The sequence below is a fragment of the Corythoichthys intestinalis genome, chromosome 8, assembly GCF_030265065.1.
Source record: "Corythoichthys intestinalis isolate RoL2023-P3 chromosome 8, ASM3026506v1, whole genome shotgun sequence".
Classification (NCBI taxonomy): Eukaryota; Metazoa; Chordata; class Actinopteri; order Syngnathiformes; family Syngnathidae; genus Corythoichthys; species Corythoichthys intestinalis.
The window spans coordinates 22516450-22534356 of record NC_080402.1 but is presented as its reverse complement, the minus strand read 5'-3'; the positions used below and the strand labels follow the sequence as shown (position 1 = coordinate 22534356).

The window sequence follows — 17907 nt, the reverse complement described above, 5'->3', positions numbered from 1 at the left end:
AGTTGCAAGCCATAGCAGATTTCTGGCGTCTATGGAACTTCCCAAACTGCGTTGGAAGCCTTCATGTTAACGTTATGATAAAAGCACCGAGGCACTCTCAATCAGTGATTATGTATTGTGTGTGAACTGTCAGTTGTTGAAAATTAAACATAAAACAACTCTTTTGACACCAAACCTGTGCTTTATTCATCATATACTTGAAGTGTGACACGTAAATAAGTCAGACTTGCAGCAAACATTTGTACACAATAAAAGATGAAGTGCACCAACCAAAAATACGACGTAAAGTGATAAAAAGCTGGCAGTTTTTGGCCGACTGGGTCACCGCATCGTGTGGCCACTCAATTCCGAACACACACGTCTCGGTGGTTCTTCCATTTTTTTTTTTTTAATTCAATCGCTGACCTTGCCATTTGGCAATCTTTATGATGTCTTGACATTTTTGCGTGTAAAAAAATAGTGTTTTACCATGGCGGTGATTTCGCGCTGAACTGGAAACGATAGTCTGAACGGACCAATCACAGTCCATTTCCCCCAAGTCATATGCGTAGACGTGACGCTAGGGTTTGAAAAATCAATAGGTACACGTCAGGCTACGTCTTCCTTGACGGCGCAGGTCTGACGCGGAAGCATAACTCGGCCTTTAGCCTCCAAAGCTCAGTGCTGAGTGATCATCAGATGCTAAATGTAACTCCTAGCATTAGCATAGCAATTGCCTAAGCATTAGCTTCAGAATGGCGGGAGTCCTCTTCAGACACTGGCCAGTCTAAAGCAGAGCCATTTGGCTTTTCTGGTGAGTAAGTCTAGAGGAGATCCAGTTGGCGAAATAGCATTTAGCTATTAGCCCAGTTCAGCTGTTTTGTTTGGTAAATGAGCAGTTACTGGGAAATACTGATTGCTTTGAATGATATTTCATCGACAAAACCAGACGAAGACAAACACATTTTGAAATGACTAAAATATGACTACGAATAATAAGTATTTTTCGTCCAAAAGACTAAGACTAAAACAATAGTCAAAAGGGCTGCCGAAAACAACACTGTTGCATCGATCACAATTTCCTGGCAGATCACAGATTTTTGGAAAACCTGATCTGTCTCTATTTTTGCTCATCACGACAATAAACGACAATATGCACCTTTAACATACAAATTAATCTTGTTTAATATATAACATTGAAAATTACCTTACGGGCTAAGGTCGCTAATTGACTCTAGATGCGATCTCCAGACAAGATTTTTAGTGATTGACTGATTTATACATTTTCACAAACTGCTAGTTTTATTTACGCACCATACATACAGTATATGATACATGGTGATTTATCACACCGCTGGTCAAGGGCGTATGTTTGCCTAGGGACGGTAGGGACATAACACTAGCAACTTTTCAGGATGCTCAAATTGTCCCCACCAATTTTTAAGCAACCTTATTTGCATTATACAATGAGTTCAGCTATAAAGGTAATTTAGATTGACTTCCCTTGTGTTGTTAGGATAGAATTCAATTGACCTTACCACTATTAAGTGAATTACTTTCATTATGTTCAGACTTACCCCTTTTCACTTGCGGAATGTGCCGGTCCATTTTTTTCCCCTCTAACGCACGTTTGATTGGCTGATGACGAGAACCCCCACATTCACACAATCCCGACAGAAATACATGTCAATATGCCGCCTCCTCTGCTTCCTTTGAAGAAGAGGGATATTAGAAGTTCTTTTTTTTTTTTTTTCGGCCAGCAGCAGCCACTGTAAGTCATGTAAAAAGATGTCAATGTTGTGGAGGTGGGGAACACACCACTAATTTTGCTACTGAAAGTTCAACCCGCATCAGAGTTAGCATAACATTAAACTGGGTGAACTTGCTAACCTGTAAGACTAGAGTAAAAAGTAGGGGTGCACGATATCCATTTTTTGAAACCGATATCGATGACTTCCTTCTCCTCAAGGCCGATACCGGTACGACAACCAATAATATATAATTTTTAATGTATATTGAAAAATGCAATTTCCACATACGATTATTGTGAATAAATGGAAGTATATTTCTACAATATCAATATCATTGATGATGTGTCCCCTAAACAGTGAGCACTGATCTAAAACAAACATAAACCCAACAGGTATTGTGCTTTGTCAGTAAATAAAACATTTGGTGCAACAGGAGAGGAGACTTTTGTCGTCTTGGTCCATGAAACAACTTTCTTAACCTGGCAATTATAAAACAGCAAGCCTATCAATAACCAAAAGGCCTCTCAAGAACTTGTACACATAACACTGTAAAATACAAACATAACTCAGTGAAGGAAAAATACAGCCTCTAGAACAGTAACAAACCTTTGCATACTGGCAAAACAGGAGTGGAAACAAACGCACACATCCCAATCCGACACCAAAAATATCATTAACAGGCCCAATAACATATATTGTAATTGGATTTATTGGGATGACGTCATAATTCCTATTATCGGACCGATAATTATCGTACCGATAATTATTGTGCACCTCTCGTAAAAAGCTGCTTAGAGAGGTGTCTTCCTGTATGTTTTCTACTGTCAACTTTATTTCAATTGTGGATTTTTGCGTTTATTCATTAATTAAAATGTATTTATATTTATTTTCTACATCATTTAAAAAATATATTTATTTTAGCAGCCTATACACATTTTTAAGTCCCTGTCACCCCCCCCCCAAAAAAAAACCCACAACCACTGTAAATTTCCTTTATATGATGCAAGCATTTTGAAAAATGACTTTCTCCATATGAAAATAATTCGAAATTTTTTTTGTTTCATTTCTACGTAGTAACCACTAGAGGTGGAAATCTTTGGGCACCTAACGATTCGATTACGATTATGATTCAGAGGCTACGATTCGATTATAAATCGATTATTGATGATGAACCCCCCCCCCCCCCCCCCCGCTATTAGCTGCTTCTAATCTTTTGTACATTAGTTACAAAAACTGTAAAAAAAAATTTTTAAAAGCCATGCAGGCTTAAATAAACTATTTCAGTATCAAGTTAACAGTTAAAAACAATAAATAATATACTCCAGTCCCCTTTCTGTAACAGCAGCTTTAAAGTGCCTGTGACACGAAAAAGCATGTTTATTTCATAATACACGCAGTATTTTATGCCCCTGAATGATATGGGCCGCTTGGATGTGTGTGGAAGCGATCGCTATTTTTATTTAGTTTTTTGAATCCCGCGCCATGAAAATGAGTGACTTCCGGCTTTGGTCTTGCATTGAGGAGGAGGGCGCTGTGACGTGTACGGTAGAAGACGTCCTCTTCACGCTACAGTGTACTGTTGTGTATGAGGACGAAGGATTCAGCTGATTTTGCGGATTAATACGTTTATTTTTCGCATCACGCCAGCCAAACTGCTGCAGAAAAATCATTCTGTATGAGGGAGAGGCGTGCGCCTTTTTTGAGTTTCAAAAGGTTCCCATTCACCGTGGGCCAAAACAAGCCCTACTACTGTGGGACCATTGGACTTACGAGGAAGTGAGTAAACATTGTGTTTTGTATTATGTCAAATACGAATACAGCGATTACAAAGTAAACACTACAAACTTCCTTTAAATGAAGGACTATTTACGTTTGATCATTGATAGGCATGTAAAAAGCTCTCCTAATGCTCATTAGCAGCAGCACGTTAGCTGCACAACAACTCCAGCCACCCTCCTCCGGGGAACGAACTGTAAATTGCTCTCCGCCGGGCGGTTTGCCGATCCGCAAAGACAATCGACAACCGGGTCGTCATGTCAAATAATCCAGGATAGTTATGTGTGATTTTCCGCTTCGAAGACTTTGAAAGATTACTCGGTTCGGGTTAGCATGTCGGCTAGCTGTCACGCCTTCTGGTTTGTTTACATTCTCCGAAGCCGGGGAAGGGAAATGACATATGTCCGATTTAGGTGTCATAAAATATCGTTCGGGAGGTGCGACAGTAAAGGTGAAGTCGACAGTTTTGACCATTATGGAGTAATTTTGCCATGTCCTGAATAAATGCATTTTTATTATTTCATATTCCATCCAGCACAAGACTGTTATTTGTCATGACCATGCCATTTATTTTGCAATTAGGGAAAATACTTAGAAAATAAAAAGAATATCCTGTAAAAATATTGAAGTAAAGAGACAGAAACAATGACATTTTGCCGCTCTCTTCGTCCCGTTTTCCTCGTTGTGAATAGTTCCCCCTCGACGGGCTGACTGGTCCTTCTCAAGCCATTTATATAGCTATTGGGGAAAATACTTGGATAAAAAGAATATCCTGTAAAAATATAGGAGAGACTGAAACAATGACATTTTGCGGCTCTCTTCGTCGCGTTTTCCTCGTTCTGAATAATTTCCCCTCAATGGGCTGAATAGTAAAATCGATGAGCCAAGTCTACCGCTGACGTCATCCACCTGTTGGGGACGCTAAAGCCCTATAATGGTAGGCGTGGCTAACCGGCAGATTAAAAGACTAATTTCTCGTCATCTGTGCTTTGCTAAATTGTTGTATATAGTCGGATCGTCTCAAAATATGATTAATTCACATAATAATCCCATTTAAGACTTTTTTTCTCGTGTCATATTCTCTTTAAACTACATTCAATTAATTTAATGTTGTGAATCAACCGTTAAAGTTGTTGAAATTGCTCCCGTTATTCCATAATTTCCCTTTTGTCTACTTTCGACATGTGAAAGTTTTAAAACTATTTTAAAGATAGATTCAAGTCAATATTTTACCGATTTAGGAGTATTTTAGCTAAAAAGTTAATTCGGTTCGCAGGGAAGTCTACTGCTTTAAGATGGCGGCCGTTTACTAACGCTCGCATCTAGCTTTCTGTCCACGTGCTGCTATCGCCACCGAGTCTATTGTGCATCTAGTCCTATATAAATATGATATCTACCGTAACATTACGTGGACATACTTTGTTGCAGCTGTCGCAGCAGTCAGGTATGTTGTTGTTTTTTTTATCTCGCGGCATGAGTTGAGCTAGAACCGTGAGTTGAGCATTGGCATTACCCGAGGGGCCGGGTAATGACAAGCATGATGTTTAGCTACTCTCTCTCCGTTCCTCATTGCGTCCCGAAGACCGCGCGGCGCACTGAGTGTGTTTTACTTCGGCTTTACTTGACATATTTCAATAATCGGAATTTTGATGTTTGTGAATCATTCTCGAATCTTCCACGGCCGAATCGCGAATAATCTAAGAATCGGAAATTTTGCATACCTCTAGTAACCACCTATTTTAGAGAAACGTACCGAATCTGTTTGGTCTTATTAATGTCCTGTCTCCAGCAAAAAGTGTCCATGCAGGTTATAGTGTCCCTACCAATGTTGAGACCAAACCTACGCCCCTGCCGCTGGTTAGCTTTTGAATAGTTCTTTACTACTTTACTGCCACAGATAGCAAGTTGAGTCACTAATATCTCAAGGTGCTACTTTAAAGTGATCCTCTGATTTAAATACATGTAGGCTCTAATAAACCACAATTGTTCTCTTGTACTAAAATATGTTGTTAGAAACACATAAAATGTTAAATCAATGGCAATATTTTATAATATTTAGTCCATATTTTGAACGTTAGTCGGCGCCATGGTTTGCGGGCTCGCAGTGATGACGTAATTGGTATCTTTCCAAATGTGTAGCGTGTTCAACAATTGCTTATTGCTGCCTAAACTCGCGAAGTAAAATGCCACGATGTGCTGCTTTTGGATGCAATTTCCAGTCATATGGGAAAAAGTGGAGTGAAGTGAGTGGTCAAGGTGGAATTTATTATTTTTAGTGAATAAATGTGCATAAGTGGAAGCTTCTCCCCCTTTTTGGTCCCTGTATGCACGTATCCTACCCACCACGCGTTACAACTGGCGCCCGAACATTTTTCCTGGATCCTCAGTCAAGTAAGGGTCCCATCGCGTCCACAAGAATGTTTTTGGATCTCTCCATTTATTTTTATTCGTCGGTCCCACCGCGGCTTTTCGGATCAGTCTATTTTGTGGAATCGACGGCCTAATCGCGGCTGCGATATTGCCATGGGATCGGTCTGATTCCTGGATCTTCGAGTGAGTAAAAAAAAAAACGCGGATTTGGATTAGTATTGCTATCTTTTTTGTTGACTATTCTTCGTGGGAGTTTTCCCCAAATCATACTAAATAATTAAAGCACTATGGCACGCTACAGTGAAGACATTGACTCTGACGTGGACCTTACAACAATGTTGGAGTTCATCAGGGAATGCGTGTTTGCGGACTGCTGAGCTCCCGAGTGAAGAGTGGTCAAGGTGGAAATATATTTTTTGTGAATAAATGTGCATAAGTGGAAGCTTCTCCCCTTTCTGGTACTTTTATACACGTATCCTAGCTACCCTGCGTTACAATGTACAAGACCTGGATTACACAAGGTGTGCTCTTTGGCCTGTACTGTATGTAAAGCACACGACAGCTCTGGATCCTAACAATCTACATAATTATATTGGGAAAACGTTTGAAAAATGCAATATGCTTACCTTGAATATCTCCTAATAAAACTGGAGTTCCCGAATCCCAACAGCATGCACTCTCGCTCCCAACCGGAGTTCCTAACAGCACTCTCTCGCATCACCAGTTTTGCCCAACTTTTGTCTTATCAGGTATTTGCTGCACGCATTTTTCCTTGAAGCTCGTCTTGTGAACGACCGACAGTGCTGTCCTGCTCTTCATAGCCATCTAAAGTCCGTCACTAAATCCGCTTATTACCACCTAAAAAATATAACCAGAATTAAGGGGCTTCTGACTCAACAAGACATGGAAAAACTTATGCATGCATTCATTTTCAGCAGATTGGACTACTGCAACGGTATATTTACAGGTCTTGATAAAAAATCAGTCAGGAAGCTGCAGCTAGTACAGAATGCTGCAGCCAGAGTCCTCACAAATACAAGGAAGCTGGACCACATTACACCGGTTTTGAAATCGCTACACTGGCTTCCAGTGAGTCAAAGGATAGACTATAAAATACTACTGCTCGTCTACAAAACACTTAATGGCCTTGGACCAAAATACATGCTTGACTTGTTAGATTCCTATGAGACATCTAGACCCCTAAGGTCGTCTGGAACGGGTCTTCTGCATGTTCCAAGAACAAGAACCAAGCAGGGTGAGGCAGCATTTAGTTATTATGCTCCTCACCTCTGGAACAAGTTACCCGAACGTCTGAAGTATGCTCAAACTGTTAGCTCCTTTAAATCAGGGCTAAAAACGCTTTTGTTTGGCACTGCATATCCATAACTGTCTATATATTTCAACCTACCTGCCTTCTATTCCTCTTGTGCTTATCTCCATTGCCGATTTCAATGATTATTAGTAGTAGTAGTTTTTGCTTTATTTTTATTTTTGTTTTATTTTTATTTATTTATTTTTATTCTGTGATTAAATGCGATCATTTGTCTTGGGTTTTACGTTGTGTTGATTTAAATGTGATTTTTATGGTCTTCATGTGATGTAAAGCACTTTGAATTGCCTTGTGTTGAATTGTGCTATATAAATAAATTTGCCTTGCCTTGCCTTGCCTTGCCTTCACTTTTCAGATCTGGTTCAAATAGGAAGGGTAGAACTGACGACATGTTGGGAAAGCTAACGAGTGACAAGCTGGAATTTCGGCATTCGGGGCCAGTGATGTCACGCACTGCGACGCAACAAGAATGGCGACCTATCACTTAAAATAATTTTCAAACTTTATTAAAACAAAAACATTAACAGGGGTTTTAATATCAAATTATTATAACTCATACTAACATTTATCTTTTAAGAATTACTTGTCTTAAAAATAGAGGATCCCTTTTAAAAAAATTGCTTTGGTGATTTTGAGCCTTTATTTTATTATGTCTGCAAGTTGTGAGCTGTAATTGACCAATCCTGACACACACTCCAATCTTTTTTGTGTCAGGCCGGGTTGTTGAATGGGTCCCAGGTGCTGCAGATTACGACTCGTATCAAGGAGCTGCTTTCTGAGCTGAGACCAAATGCTGTGGCGCTGGTAGATGCCTTCGATTTCCATGACAAGATGTTGAATTCAGTCTTGGGGCGATATGACGGGAATGTCTACGAGCACATGTTTGAATGGGCCCGTCGCTCACCCTTGAACTCTACAGAGGTCAGTAAATGTCACAAAGTGTTTATAATTGATCATTTTAACAAGCATTTGTTCGTTATTCCAATTAATGCTTTCAATTATCCTTCTGCAGGTGCACGAGTCCTATCATAAGTATCTGAAGCCCTTGAGATCCAAACTGTGAGCTAATTCACCCATTCTGAGAATGACAATTTCTGCTTAGAAATAGAAAATGTAGTAGTTTATTTCAAACCCCAACAACATTTGACATTCGTTTAATCTCACTTAGACTCGCTTATGTCCTTAAGAGAATTTCCCTTTTTTTTAGCAGCTAATCAGGGGAAGGGTTTTGGCAGTGTTTTTAAAAATGTGAATAAATATAAAAAGATTTTTAAAATGGTTTATAATAATTATGAATTGATGTCATGAAAATTAGCGCTGCATGAGTTTGACAAGAATTTTTTTTTTCTGACAAATATTGCAATTCGATTTGTGGTTTTTACATGTCATACTTGTAAATGCATAAAACCAGCATTCGGAATGAAAGAACAAATTACTTTCAGAACAGATTGTCTTGTTTATAGCGCAACGAGTGAGGTACAGCTGCGCCTGTCGGGTCTAGGACTGGTTGTATTTAGCAGGCAGTGCAGTGCAGACCAACTTGTTTCCCTTCTCTAATTTATGTAACATTTCCATGTTACTTCCACTCTGTTGGAGCCTGATGGCGATATTTTGTTTGCCAGTGAAGTTTTTTCCCAACAAGTAACTTTAAATGTTACATAACCAGTCCAACTAATAACTGGTTTGATTATTTTCCTTGTTGTTTCACTATGAGGAAGCAATATTGCGTAGGCAATCAGTAATGAAGTCCGTGCAAGTCAACATCACAGCTGCAATTTTATATGGAACTTATACCTGCAGCAAACTAGCATTTTCCTCCAAAAAAAATCCATGCGTAACTTGAGAGTTTCAAGATAGCAGTTGGTCTTTTGTGGTGCCTATGTCATATTGAAACTATACAGCCACAGTGAGTCTGACAATAGAATAGAACCTTTATTGTCATTATACGTAGTACGACAAGATTTAAAGCTTTGGCAAAAAATGCACCACATAAAACAAAAATACAATAAGGTTAATATAAAAACACAGGTTACAGGGTACACACATTGGGGAATTAAGTAAATAGGTGACGAGAAGCAAGGAGAGGACGTTCTGGGACAAAGCAATACGTAATTGCAAGCACGTTTGATATTGATGTACAGTGGGGCAAGTAAGTATTTAGTCAACCACTAATTGTGCAAGTTGTCCCATTTGAAAATATTAGAGAGGCCTGTAATTGTCAACATGGGTAAACCTCAGCATTGAGGGACAGAATGTCGAAAAAAAAAAACAGAAAATCACATTGTTTGATATTTAAAGACTTTATTACCAAATCATGGTGGAAAATAAGTATTTGCTCAATACCAAAAGTTCATCTTGATACTTTGTTATGTACCCTTTGTTGGCAATAACAGAGGCCAAACGTTTTCTGTAACTCTTCACAAGCTTTTCACACACTGTTGCTGGTATTTTGGCCCGTTCCTCCATGCAGATCTCCTCTAGAGCAGTGATGTTTTGGGGCTTTCGTTGGGTAACACGGACTTTTAACTCCCTCCACAGATTTTCTATGGGGTTGAAATCTGGAGACTGGCTAGGCCACTCCAGGACCTTGAAATGCTTCTTACGAAGCCACTCCTCTGTTGCCCTGGTTGTGTGTTTGGGATCATTGTCATGCTGAAAGACCCAGCCATGTCTCATCTTCAATGCCCTTGCTGATGGAAGGAGATTTTCACTCCAAATCTCTTGATACATGGCCCCATTCATTCTGTCCTTTACACAGATCAGTCGTCCTGGTCCCTTTGCAGAAAAGCGGCCCCAAAGCATGATGTTTCCACCCCCATGCTTCACAGTAGGTATGGTTTTCTTCGGATGCAATTCAGTATTCTTTCTCCTCCAAACACAAGAACCTGTGTTTCCACCAAAAAGTTCTATTTTTGGTTTCATCTGACCATAACACATTCTCCCAGTCCTCTTCTGGATCATCCAAATTCTCTCTAGCGAACCGCAGACGGGCCTGGACGTGTACTTTCTTTAGCAGGGGGACACTTCTGGCAGTGCGGGATTTGAGTCCCTGGCAGCGCATTGTGTTACTGGCAGTAGCCTTTGTTACTGTGGCCCCAGCTCTCTGTAGGTCATTCACTAGGTCTCCCCGTGTGATTCTGGGATTTTTGCTCACCGTTCTTGTTATCATTTGGATTCTTGCATGGAGCCCCAGATCGAGGGAGATTATCAGTGGTCTTGTATGTCTTCCATTTTCTAATAATTGCTCCCAGAGTTGATTTCTTTACACCAAGCATTTTACCTATTGTAGATTCAGGCTTCCCAGCCTGGTGCAGGTCTACAATTTTGTCTCTGGTGTCCTTCGACAGCTCTTTGATCTTGGCCATAGTGGACTTTGGTGTGTGACTGACTGAGTTTGTGGACAGGTGTATTTTATACCGATAATGAGTTAAAACAGGTGCCATTAATACAGGTAACGAGTGGAGCCTCATTAGACCTCGTGAGAAGAAGTTAGACCTGTTTGACAGCCAGAAATCTTGCTTGTTTGTAGGTGACCAAATACTTATTTTCCACTCTAATTTGGAAATAAATTCTTTAAAAATCAAACAATGTGATTTTCTGTTTTTTTTTTCCACTTTCGGTCTGTCATGGTTGAGGGTTACCCACGTTGGCAATTAAAGGCCTCTCTAATCTTTTCAAGTAGGAGAACTTGCACAATTGGTGGTTGACTAAATACTTATTTGCCCCACTGTATATCGTGGAATCGTCTCAAAATATGATTCTAATTCACATAATAATGCTATTTAAGATTTTTTTTTGTGCTGTCACAGGCACTTTAAAGTATGCCCATACGCAACCAAGTAAAACAAAAAGTACATAACGGGTAAAGAGCAGTAAAAACAAGACAATATACAACAAAGTCAAAACTGTAACCTACGTCACAAATGGTCAATTTCAACTAGTTGCTATTAAGTCAGTCATCGGCTGCAGCTTGCTTCCATGGGTACCTCGGCTATCCCTTATAGCCATCCTACCCTGAAAATGCCTGATCTGTTAAGCTTAGCAGGGTTGGGCCTGGTTAGTACTCAAATGCCAAGGAATAATTCTGATATATCTGCGTTTTACTTGCAAATCGGCTCGATATATCGGTCGACCTCTAGTATTTTACGGACTGTGAGGCGCACTTAAATTCTTTTTTTTTTCCCCCCCGAAATTGCGGTAATGATACTGACCTCAAACCTATTTTGTAGGAGTATAACTGTATTATGCTACTCCAGTAAAGTGCTCAAGACAAGTTGTTTAGAAGTGAGGATTTTTATTAGATGATTCTAGACAAGATGGTATTTAGTAATTATTTTCTTCATCTTCAGCTGTCCTACATTTTCAAATACTTTTTTTTTTATCTACTGTAAATACCAAAACATGGTTCTATCGAATTGACGAATGAAAAAGTCATCTGAAGTCTTGACGCAAGCAAATATTTTTATGGGAATCCAGTCTGTGCCTGTCTGCTTGACGAATGTTTTTTTTTTTTACCCCCCTTGGAATAAAATTGCCTTCACTTCTCTCTGTATTTACTTATGTACATACTGTAAAAGAATGATTAGCCAATATTTTTTATTAACCATAATTTGTTGTATGTGTAATTTGTTCATGTTTCTACCATTATTGAAAAATAATTTGACATGTTGTCAAAATAAATTTTCATTACACCGTGTGCAACTGTCCATCTGTGTGGTTTACTGCATAATTTGAATGAACTGATTTTAACTAAGGATGTCCCCAATCTGATCACGTGATCAGAAATTGTGCCCGATTACCTCATTTTTATAAGATCGGAATCGGGTGAAAAAGATTTTTAAGGTATTTTCTTTATGGGCTACAAAATAACAAAATAAGTTGTACAAGGATATTGTCAAAAGATAAAAAAGCTGTTTCAAACTACGCAACAGTTTAAGAAGAATCGGAATACGATTGTTTTTAAGAATTTTGTAGTGGGTACAAAGTCACAAAATGATCAAATGAACAAAGATAATGTCGAAAGAAACAAAAAAAAAAATGGTAGTTGAATGTGCCGTTGGAAATGAATGGAGCCATTTAAAATGTATGAAGAAGTCTGTCAAATTTTGACGGAATTCTATGTTTTTCCATTAAAACTGGCTGATAATATTTGTGCTACTATGAATTTTTTTATGTGTGAATTGTGTAAATTTAACAAAGACTGGGACAGTGCCATTTTCAAATTTGAAATTTTGTACATGAATGAATGGGGCTTTTTGTCAAAAAAAAAAAGAAAACCTTTAAAAAAGAAAAACATTAGTGGCAAAATCCAAAAAGAGCCTGCGTTGTGTTAATTTTGGAACATTTCCAAGTTGGAACAGTGTGAATCGGCCAAGGTGTGTGAGCTGTGTGTGGCCCACCAAAGAGTGGACAAGGAGAAAAAAACAATACAGTGTTATGAAAAAGTATCGGAATCTTTTGTAATTTCTCACATTTCTGCATAAAAACCCCATCAAATGTGATCTGATCTTTGTCAAAGTCACACAGATGTAAAAACAGTGTTTTCTTTAACTAAAACCACCCAAGCATTTTTTAGGTTTTCATATTTTATATGAGGATAGCATGCAAACAATGACAAAAGGGGGAAAAATAAGTAAGTGAACCCTCTGCCTAAGGACAAGACCAATTGAAACCAATTGAAACCAAACAATTTAAGCCAGGTGTGTGCCCAATCACTGATAAGTGGTTTAAAGCTGCCCTGCCCACTATAAAACACAGACCTGGTAAAAATGGCCTTGATGAGAAGCATTTGCTGGATGTGCATCATGGTTTGGTCAAAAGACCTGTATGAAAGAATTTTTATTTGTATAAAGCTGGGAAAGGATACAAAACCATCTGTAAAAGTCTGGATTAGAGCTGCAGCTATCGATTATTTTAGTAGTCAATTAATCGATGAACTAGTTAGTCGAAATAATCGAGTAATCTGATCAGGAACATGAAAAATTAAAATACCTGAGTTCACCCGCTGACAGTATAAAAAAAGTAAATAAATGAGGATCTATGTACAACAAAACAGCTGGCTAACTTGCATAGCAAACGTCCGCTAGCTTAAATGCTCTTAAATGCTAACTTTTTTTTTTTTTTACAATGCTCATCACAAATGTTTTAGACACATATTCCCACAAAGAATAGGTAAATATACCTATAAACTAAATTACAAATGCATTAAAAAAAACATTAGCTCAAACAAAAGCTAATGTTGGTCTTAACAGGGAGCAGATGGATTCACCCATGTGAAATGAGGCAGACAAAAGGGCAGTGTATCCACTCAATTCAGTAAAACTAAATGCAAACACTTTCAAAATAAACCATTACACCCCCACTTTAATGAAACAAATACTCGAAGCAGCAAAATTTAATTTGAATCTTTTTTTTCTAATCGATTGCTCGAGTTTATTGATTAATCGTTGCAGCACTAGTCTGGATGTTCATCAATCAACAGTCAGAGAAGTCTACAAATGGCGAAAGTTTGGCAACGTTGCTTCTCTCTTAAGGAGTGGCCGTCCACCAAAAATGATGCCAAGAGTTCAGCGCAGAATACCCAGAAAGGAAAAATGATTCCTAGAGTGTTTGCTAAAGACTTACAGAAATCACTGGCACAGTCCAATATCTCTGCGCAGACATCAACTATATGTAAAACTATGGCCAAAAATGTTGTTCATAGGAGGACTCCACGAAAGAAGCCACTGCTGTCTAAAAAAAACATTGTTGCTTATTTAATATTCGCAAAAACGCACTTGGACACGCTGCAGAATTTTTGGCAAAATATTTTGTGGACTGATGAAACCCGTCATGTGTGGAGGAAAAATTGAACAACATCAACACATCATCCCCACCGTGAAGCATGGTGGAGGGAGCGTCATGATTTGGGGCTGTTTCTGCCTCAGGGCCTGGACAACCTGCAGTCATTAACGGAAGAATGAATTCAAAAGTTTATCAGGATATTTTCCAGGAAAACCTGAGAAAGAGGATGGATGCTGCAACAAGACAATGATCCAAAACACAGAAATAAATCAACTTCAGAATGGTTTCAGAAGAACAAAATACACGTTCGGGAGTGGCCAAGTCAAAGTCCTGACTTGAACCCAATTGAGATGCTGTGGCATGACCTAAAGACAGTGATTCATGCCAGACATCCCAGGAATCTGGCTGAACTACAGCGGTTTTGTTGGAAAGAATGGGCCAAGATTAGTCCTCATCAATGGCCGGACTGATCTGCAGCTACAAGAAGCGTCTGGTTGAAGTGATTGCTGCCAAAGGGGCAGAGAAGTTCTGCCTGAGTTGGGTGCTGAAGCTCTTTATGACAGGGGATTCTTCCAGACATTCCCAGCAGATCCTCACAATGCGTTTGAGCCCGCCAGGTCTGGCCAGCATCTTCCCCTGCCATCGGAGCCAACAAACCGCCAAGTGGTGATCAGTTGACAGCTTCGCCCCACTCTTCACCCGAGTGTCCAAAACATGCGGCCGGAAATCCGATGACACAACTACAAAGTTGATCATCAAACTGCGGCCTAGGGTGTCCTGGTGCCAAGTGCACATATGGACACCCCTATGTCATATTCTATTCATATTTACTATAATTGGTTTAGGCCATCGTATGTAACCAAACATACCAGTGACTGCCTTCATAAGGTTAGGAATACAGTGGGGCAAATAAGTATTTAGTCAACCAGTAATTGTGCAAGTTCTCCAACTTGAAAATATTAGAGAGGCCTGTAATTGTCAACATGGGTAAACCTCAACCATGAGTGACAGAATGTGGGGGAAAAAAACTGAAAATCACATTGTTTGATTGTTAAATAATTTATTTCTAAATTAGAGTGCAAAATAAGTATTTGGTCACCTACAAACAAGCAAGACTTCTGGCTGTCAAAGAGGTCTAACTTCTAACGAGGTCTAACTAGGCTCCACTCGTTACCTGTATTAATGGCACCTGTTTTAACTCATTATCGGTATAAAAGACACCTGTCCACAACCTCAGTCAGTCACACTCCAAACTCCACTATGGCCAAGACCAAAGAGCTGTCGAAAGACACCAGAGACAAAATTGTAGACCTGCACCAGACTGGGAAGACTGAATCTGCAATAGGTAAAACGCTTGGTGTAAAGAAATCAACTGTGGGAGCAATTATTAGAAAATGGAAGACATACAAGACCATTGATAATCTCCCTCGATCTGGGTCTCCATGCAAGATCTCACCCCGTGGCGTCAAAATGATAACAAAAACGGTGAGCAAAAATCCCAGAATCACACGGGGTGACCCATTGAAGGACCAACAGAGAGCTGGGACCACAGTAACAAAGGCTACTATCAGTAACACAATGCGCCACCAGGGACTCAAATCCTGCACTGCCAGACGTGTCCCCCTGCTGAAGCCAGTACACGTCCAGGCCCGTCTGCGGTTCGCTAGAGAGCATTTGGATGCTCCAGAAGAGGACTGGGAGAATGTGTTATGGTCAGATGAAACCAAAATAGAACTTTTTGGTAGAAACACAGGTTCTCGTGTTTGGAGGAGAAAGAATACTTGAATTGCATCGGAAGAACACGATACCCACTGTGAAGCATGGGGGTGGAAACATCATGCTTTGGGGCTGGTTTTCTGCAAAGGGACCAGGACGACTGATCTGTGTAAAGGAAAGAATGAATGGGGCCATGTATCGAGAGATTTTGAGTGAAAATCTCCTTCCATCAACAAGGGCATTGAAGATGAGACGTGGCTGGGTCTTTCAGCATGACAATGATCCCAAACACACAGCCAGGGCAACAAAGGAGTGGCTTCGTAAGCAGCATTTTAAGGTCCTGGAGTGGCCTAGCCAGTCTCGTGATCCCAACCCCATAGAAAATCTGTGGAGGGAGTTGAAAGTCCGTGTTGCCCAACAACAGCCCCAAAACATCACTGCTCTAGAGCAGGGGTCCCCAAACTTTTTTGCACCACGGACCGGTGTGATTTGGGTCTTTTTTTTTCACGGACCGGTGTCCTGTCAAACTTTGCTACCTTATAAAATTTTGCTCCCAAAGCTTTTGTGGCGGTGAAAAAAAAGCCCTCTTTTGTATTCAGTTGGACTCTCAATGTTAGCCAATGGTGCTAAAAAAACTATTTACATCATAAACATACATGTGCAAAACGGAAGTGGCGTAAATTAATGCTTAACGACACGGCGAAGTCGTTAAGTGAGAGGGCTACGTGCAGTTGTTGTGTGCACCTGACATGGCAAACGTAAGTTAATATTCCTTTCTTTAAAGAAAGTTTGTAGTGTGTACTTTGGAATCGCTGCATTCGCGGTCCTTTTTAACGTTACACCCATGCCAACTTTGTCAGAACACCGGCAATGTGTGGCAGAAAAATACAGCAAATATAAAACAGCATTTGTTTTTAGCCCCGTCGTGTTAAGTGCAGGGAAAAAAAATACAACTCACCCGCTGAATCAGTGGGAGGCCTGTGTTTGTTTCGTTGAGACGAGATGGTCCCGAGATGGGAGAGTGAGAAAGCTAGCATCACAAATACACAATGTTGGAAATTGTAGCACAGTTTTCAGCGCACCCCTAGCGATGTCAGGATATTCCGAAATGACTTTAATCCAGAACTTCGGTAGAGTTGTTGTCTCAAATGTACGTTTAAGTCGCTGTGATTTGCGATCTCTACAAGCTGATATTCCTGTTCCACAGACACGCTCGAATAACTCTGTTTATTCACATACGGGTCACGAATTCACTCCTTCACAGTTCGTGGGTTTTTAGTGATTGGGAAGTAGCATAAATTTTGTTTTTCTTCAACGTTGTCGGACATCTTCTGGCTCGTCAGGTTCCCTTTTCCCCGTAAAATGTCTGTCCAAAGATGTCTGTTATTCAGTCACTCTAGTGTGGGCCGGGGGCTAATTATTTCCGGGAAGAAATATGATTGGCGACGACCTACGTCATACGTTATTATCGAGTCCAAGCGCGCATAGATATACAAAAGAGATTTAGTGCTAACAGCCCAATCAATGCATTTCTATGACGAACACCTATCCTGTAGTTGTATATCTAGAGTAGACAGGGATATTGGTGTGTTAAACGGCACAGGCCAGAATGCAGTCGTTAATAAATTATTTATTATTTCTGGGCGGCCCGGTACCAAATGCGCCACGGGCCGGTACCGGTCCGCGGCCCGGTCGTTGGGGACCCCTGCTCTAGAGGAGATCTGCATGGAGGAATGGGCCAAAATACCAGCAACAGTGTGTGAAAAGCTTGTGAAGAGTTACAGTAAATGTTTAGCCTCCGTTAATGCCAACAAAGGGTACATAACAAAGTATTGATTGTGATTTTCTTTTTTTTCCCCAGATTCTGTCTCTCATGGTTGAGGTTTACCCATGTTGACAATTACAGGCCTCTGTAATATTTTCAAGTGGGAGAACTTGCAAAATTAGTGGTTGACTAAATACTTATTCGCCCCACTGTATGTAACCAAACATACAAGTGACTGACTTCATAAGGCTAGGAATATAAATTTTTGCACCCTTAAAGTGCATGTGACACGAAAAAGCATGTTTATTTCATAATACCGTATTTTATGCTCCTAAATGAAATGGACCGCTTGGATGTGTGTTGAAGCGATCGCTATATTTATTTAGTTTTTTTTAATCCCGCGCCATGAAAATGAGTGACTTCCGGCAACAGTCTCG

The 17907-nt window shown here is 39.9% G+C and overlaps 1 protein-coding gene across 3 annotated transcripts in view; it reads left to right on the top strand.

Annotated features, from left to right (window-relative positions):
- Positions 1 to 13118, top strand: part of acox1 (acyl-CoA oxidase 1, palmitoyl) — a 40599-nt gene extending 27481 nt beyond the window's left edge. The window contains exons 12-13 of one of the 3 annotated variants that reach the window (XM_057844143.1): positions 7921 to 8127; positions 8219 to 13118. In XM_057844143.1, the coding sequence (XP_057700126.1) occupies positions 7921 to 8127; positions 8219 to 8269 (258 nt within the window). In that variant the 3' untranslated portion in view covers positions 8270 to 13118. The remainder of the gene's footprint in view (positions 1 to 7920; positions 8128 to 8218) is intronic. The other 2 variants (XM_057844142.1, XM_057844140.1) reach the window with 2 other exon arrangements.
- Positions 13119 to 17907: the final 4789 nt, after the last annotated feature.